Source organism: Aulonocara stuartgranti (assembly GCF_965226115.1).
Source record: "Aulonocara stuartgranti genome assembly, chromosome: 18".
Taxonomy (NCBI): Eukaryota; Metazoa; Chordata; class Actinopteri; order Cichliformes; family Cichlidae; genus Aulonocara; species Aulonocara stuartgranti.
The window spans coordinates 19321035-19327034 of record NC_138954.1 but is presented as its reverse complement, the minus strand read 5'-3'; the positions used below and the strand labels follow the sequence as shown (position 1 = coordinate 19327034).

The 6000-nt window shown below is 39.9% G+C and overlaps 1 protein-coding gene across 1 annotated transcript; it reads left to right on the top strand.

Moving 5' to 3' along the window:
• Positions 1 to 240: 240 nt before the first annotated feature.
• Positions 241 to 5856, top strand: agxtb (alanine--glyoxylate and serine--pyruvate aminotransferase b). Its single transcript, XM_082514506.1, has 11 exons — positions 241 to 613; positions 1041 to 1233; positions 1358 to 1422; positions 2956 to 3056; positions 3144 to 3214; positions 3301 to 3385; positions 3509 to 3607; positions 3791 to 3860; positions 4789 to 4884; positions 5095 to 5223; positions 5552 to 5856. Exons 1-11 carry the CDS (start codon positions 338 to 340, stop codon positions 5657 to 5659), a joined length of 1293 nt encoding a protein of 430 aa, XP_082370632.1. The 5' UTR covers positions 241 to 337; the 3' UTR covers positions 5660 to 5856.
• The last annotated feature ends 144 nt before the right edge of the window (positions 5857 to 6000 follow it).

The following is a 6000-nucleotide window of genomic DNA, read 5'->3' as shown; positions in this document are numbered from 1 at the left end:
TTATGATATGAGAGGCTTAAAGTTTAAAGTTTAAAACGTTAAAAAAAAGTTTAAAAGCTTCCACTATCTCTAGCATGAGAACAGGAAGCTACAAAAACTAGGCTATAATAAATAAATGTGTAGAACAGTACATTCTCATTACTACATGCATTGCTATTTGGTGTGTCGTCATGCACAAGATGCCAACCCTTAAGTGTGACGCACAACACTTCGTGGCCAGCAGGTCAAAGACCTGTTTGTTTTAAATCTTCACCTTGTCACACACTCCGGTTCAGTCTAACTGTCTCGCATAAGTGACCTCACCGGACGCAAGCTTCTCAGTATCGGGTCATCAGCCATGATGCAGCGGGCATTGTTCAGCCGGGGCGCCCTGCTCGCCCAGCAGACATCAGCGGCCCTCGAAGGTCCGCTGGCCGCGAGGAGCGCGCCAGTGCTGCTGCGCCAGGACCGCTCCATGTCCTCCGTCACTATACCGCCGCCGGCATGCATGCTGCGACCACTGGAGGTGCCTCTTCGTTACCTGTTCGGACCGGGACCGTCGAACGTTCCTCCACGCATCTTAGCTGCAGGGTCCAGACCAATAATTGGTCACCTGCACCCAGAAATGTATGAGGTAAGTGCTTTTTGTTTGAGTTAATTTATACTGGAAATTCAAATTATTTTTATCTGGGAAATAGGAACGGCTTCCTAATGTGGTGAATCTGGACTAGCTCTGTAAGTTTGTGACCAGTGGATATTTTTGTTTTCCATCTTTGCTTTGGCAAGGCCTAATCATCATTTTTACCACTAAAATTGCTTTATTAGATTGAAATTTTTGATTTTAAGTTGTTTTTGGCACACAAATAACTCAGACCAAAAATTCTTCTCTGTCTTTTTTTCATGTTAAAATTTATTTTTAAAAACAACAACAACAAAAGACCAAATGTATCCTTAGGACATAAGCTTGTGCGTAATTACGCACAGCCCACCTGAGCGTCAACAGTGACCATTCCTGACAAATTAAACTTGAAATTATTTCCAATTTTCACTTCGTGTCACAGATCATGAATGACATCAAGAAAGGAATCCAGTATGCCTTTCAGACAGAGAACAACATGACTATAGCTATGAGCGGCTCCGGGCACGCGGCTATGGAGTGTGCGGTATTCAACACGGTGGAGCCCGGAGAGAGCGTGCTCATAGCCATCAACGGGATCTGGGGAGAGCGCGTTGCAGAAATTGCAGAGAGGATGGGTAAGCGTTTACGCACAGGTTTACGCACACTTAATAAGTACACTACATTGATACCGATTGTTTAACTATTAGCCAATTTATGTATTTATTCAGTAGCTTACAGAGAATATGTTTTTATCTGTAGGTGCCAATGTACAAAGAATGGTAAAAACGCCTGGAGGATATTTCACCAATACGGAAATTGAGCAGGTATTTAAAGATATTGTTGAAGGAGAAATTATTACTATAAAATAAAATAAAAATATCCGCCCGAGCCCATGATGCTAAAGGTGAGATTTTTAATCCTTACATATTGTTCAAGTCTTTTCTTTCTGCCCTAACTTTGATGAATATACCTAAAGCGAGTATTGTAAAATGTCAGTGTTGGTCAAATAAAGGAAAACGTTGGTTTTAGGGAATCTTGAAATTGTGAAACTGTACTTGCCAAGTGTGTGTGTTTCATGTCTGTGTGCACAAAGACACAAAAAATACACGTCTGTCTGTATTTTTGTATGGGCCAGTGGTGACAGAGTTAAAGGTTGACCATGACACTGTCCTCTGACACTGTCACCAGAATTGTCCTGCTGGTCTGTGAAGGATCGTGGAGGGGATCTCAAAACAGTGAAGTAGTAAAAACAAGCTTTGCAGTATTCAGTGATATTTTGTGCACAATTGGAAAAAAAACCTAGAGTGGTCAGAGGGTGAATTTAGACATGGTGCCTTGACACAAGATTTAAAATAGGGTGGTTAGCACTGTTGCCCCACAGAAAAAAGATTCCTGGTTTAAATCCTGGCTGGGGTGCATGTTGCATGGTCTCCTGGGTATTCTGGGATCCTCCTGCAGTCCAAAGACATCAATGTTAGGTTAACTGGTGACTCTACACTGGCCATAAGTATATGAGGTATTTGTTATAATGAATAGTTAAAGTGTAACTTTCAGTTCAAAGCACTTTGAGTGGACAGTAAGACAAACTCTAAATAATGGAAAATATGTTACATTTACACCTGCAAGCATGCCACCCATGATTATTAAAATCTATTTATTCTGCCCTAAGTGAGATTAGAACAGAGACCAAGACCAAAATAGGCCTGAAGGGCGTCATGAGATAATAAAGGCACCTGAGCTGCCATTTCAGAGAGTGTGTGAACACATGTGCAGGTCCCACGCACTCCTGTCACTGCTGTGAACAAACAGACTAGTTTGCAATAAGCACATTTTGTGTTCAAAGTTTTAATTAATGTTAAATGAATATTGTTAATATTCATTGTTATGGTATTATATAATATATGGTAGTGATTGAGATTTTTTAATCATATAGCAGTGATGAGTGTTGTAATGGTTATAAAGAGTTGTATAAGAAATCCTAGCATTTCAGGATGTTCTTACCATAGTCACTTTCAATAAAATATATTCAAATCATTATGGCTGTTAGTGTCTTCATGCCTTAGAGAAATGGTATTATGTGATAGTAGATGTTTTTTTCTACAAAAAAGGGTGCTATAAAACTTCTGAAACATTAACTAAGGTTTAATCATCTATTTATGTCAGACAGGCTATCGATACATCCTAAATAGAGCTGTACTTTAAAATTTTGTATATTGTGAGGGAAAGCCTGGCGTGGCTGAAACAAATCTGTGAAGGCATGAAATTTGAACAGTATGTAAGGGTTAAGTTGGGTAAATCACTAAGATTCACTTACACCATGCACACATGATTAAATTTGTCTTCACATCTCGCCGTAGGCCATAAAAAAGCACAAGCCTGTCCTGTTTTTCCTCACACACGGGGAGTCCTCTGCTGGTCTGTGTCACCCAGTTGATGGCATTGGAGACATCTGCAGAAAGTGAGCCTCCCACCACATCAGTCTAAAACAGCGCATAACAGATTATAGTGTCATATTTCTCACTCCTCATTGTTACATCTCGCGCAGACATGACTGCCTTTTCCTGGTCGACACAGTCGCTTCACTCGGTGCGGCACCAATCTTTATGGACAAGCAAAGTAAGGCGGTGATGAAAGATCAACTTCCTCTCCTACCATCAGATGCGCCTGTGTGGGATTTAATCCGTCTTTTATTGTGTTTCCAGATATTGATATCCTCTACTCTGGTTCTCAAAAGGCTCTGAATGCACCTCCTGGTACAGCACCCATCTCTTTTAATGACAGAGCATGGTAAGGAGGGAGACGGTGGAGTGGTTATGCATGCATCTTATCCTAAATTGTTACAAATATTTAAAATAAAAAACACACAAAAAAGCAAAAAGTAGTTCAGGCAATGCTATCTCCTCTGCACAGCCACAAGATGTTTAACAGGAAAACAAAACCAGTCTCCTACCTCTTTGATATGACACATCTGTCCAACTACTGGGGCTGCGATGGCAAACCAGCAAGGGTGTAAGTCCACAGCAGATAACTGATTACAAGCTGATTGTTGGTAGTTCCAAATACCCTCTAAACTTTAGTTTAAAGTTAAATGTTGCAGGAAAACTCCTAGAATGAGAAAAAAAAATTCAAAAATATTATTCAAGCTACTAAACCTTGAATTGTAAAAGTGTCATTGTGTCATGTGGCTTTTAGATACCACCACACCGGTCCAGTGTCTGGATTCTTCGCCCTGAGAGAGAGTCTGGCCATTCTTGCTGAGAGGGTAAAGGGATATTTCCCAACTTCTTCAGTCACATTTCTGAACAAAAAATCTGTAATTTCTAGATACTGTTATTCTTTGTATACAACACAGATTTCCAAAAAGGTTTCGGAAACTATGCAAAGTACAAATAAAAACAGAATGCAATGATTTACAGTATCATAAAGCCATTTTTCATTCACAGCAGAACACAGAAAACATATCAAGTGTTTAAACTGACAAAATGGACCATTTTATGAAAAGAGGGTAATTTTTTAATTTGATGGCAGCAACATGTCTCAACAAAATTGGGATAGGGTACTGTTTATCACTGTGTAGCATCCCTTCTTTTAAAAGCCGCCTATAAGCGTCTGACAACTAAAGAGACCAAGAGGAAGGCTGCCCCATTTTTGTCTAATATCATATTCTAGCTCCTCGACCGTCCTGGCTCTTCTTTGTCATGTCTTTTGTTTCATGATGTTTAGTCACAAGTCTGGACTGCAGGGCTCTGCTAATATGAAGCCATGGAAACATATGTTGCTCTCTAAGATGCTCTTTTTATACCCAATCATGTTACTGATCTGTTGCCAATTAATGCACAGTGCCCCAGCTTTTTGAGAACTGAGGATGTGAGTTGTCTTTTGAAATTATCTAACTGAAAAGTATGTTATACAGTCAGTATTTTAGTGAGTGAACTGCCTTCTCTTTTATGTTTGTGCTAATTAATGGAGTAAATTATGTGAGGCAAAATGTGCATGCTTCCTTTGGTAGTTACATGATCTTTTAGACTCCAGGCATCTGAGTGATCCCAGTCAAACAAAATAAATGTTATAATCGTTGTCTGTTTAGTAACCTCTGAGTTGGTATTACTGACAGGAACACTATCAATGATCAAGTCCCTACCCTTTTAGGTATTTATTTCTAAACACAATAAATCTTTGTCTCCCTCTAGGGGCTGGAGGAGTCCTGGAAGAAGCACAAGGAGGTAGCAGCCTACCTGTACAGAGGACTGGAGGATCTGGGCCTCAAGCTATTCGTCCCCGAAAGAGTGAGACAGAAATGCAAGAAAATAGCATCGTGGTGCCATGAAAACATAGATACACAGAGAGAATAAAGGGGATATTTACATGAAACAAAATAATAGAGACAAACAAAACAACACTGTACAACTTAGCTTTATATTTGTGTTGCTTTTAAACTCACTGGAGCAGTTTTCCTTGTGTTGCGACGAAAGCCATTTTTTATATGTGTCCTGCAGGATTTGAGGCTTCCCTCCGTCACCACCATTGCTATCCCTGAAGGCTACGACTGGAGGGAGATGCTGACATATATCATGAAACATCACCACATGGAGATGACAGGAGGACTGGGCCCTTCCATTGGCATGGTGAGTTAATTTTACAGTCATTATTGGTGGTAACTAATTCTGATGTGTAGTAGTAGTTTCAGGGCGTTCTAGCTTTTCAGCTTCCTGTCCTGTTGTCCTTTTCTCTTAAATTAACATGCATATCTTGTCTTGAATCAAACTAATCCAGACAAACAAAGATATAATGTTTAAGGACCATTTCCAGGTACTGTGTGACAGGTTTAATTACAATGGCTTTTTAACAACAGCAAAGTCATCACTTTGGTGTCTGAGCAGCTTTCTGAATCATCCTGCTGAATTGCTGCAGAGTATACTCATGTAATGTGCTTTCCATCTCTCATTTAATTAGGTGATGAGGATTGGATTGATGGGATACAACTGTGAGAAGACTAATGCTGACATGGCACTGCACGCCCTGGCAGATGCTCTGAAAAACTGCAAAAAAAGCAAGCCTTAAGAGCCTATATTCCTAAACCACTGACTATGTACTAATTCATTAGGGAATTTAAAGAAAAGAACACTCAGTGTCCGTATGAAGGACAGTTGGAACTGTGCATACATTTTGGGAATGCTTTTATGACTACAGGGATTTTAGAAAAACACAGTTTTTTCTTGTATAAGTAGGCTAATGATGAAATAAATAAACAGATATTATTGGGCCCATGGTGAGTGCACTGAAAATGCAGAGGTGTGGACTCGAGTCACATGACTTGGACTCGAGTCAGACTCGAGTCATTAATTTTATGACTTTAGACTTGACTTGAAATAATGTTCTAAGACTTGTGACTTGACTTGGAC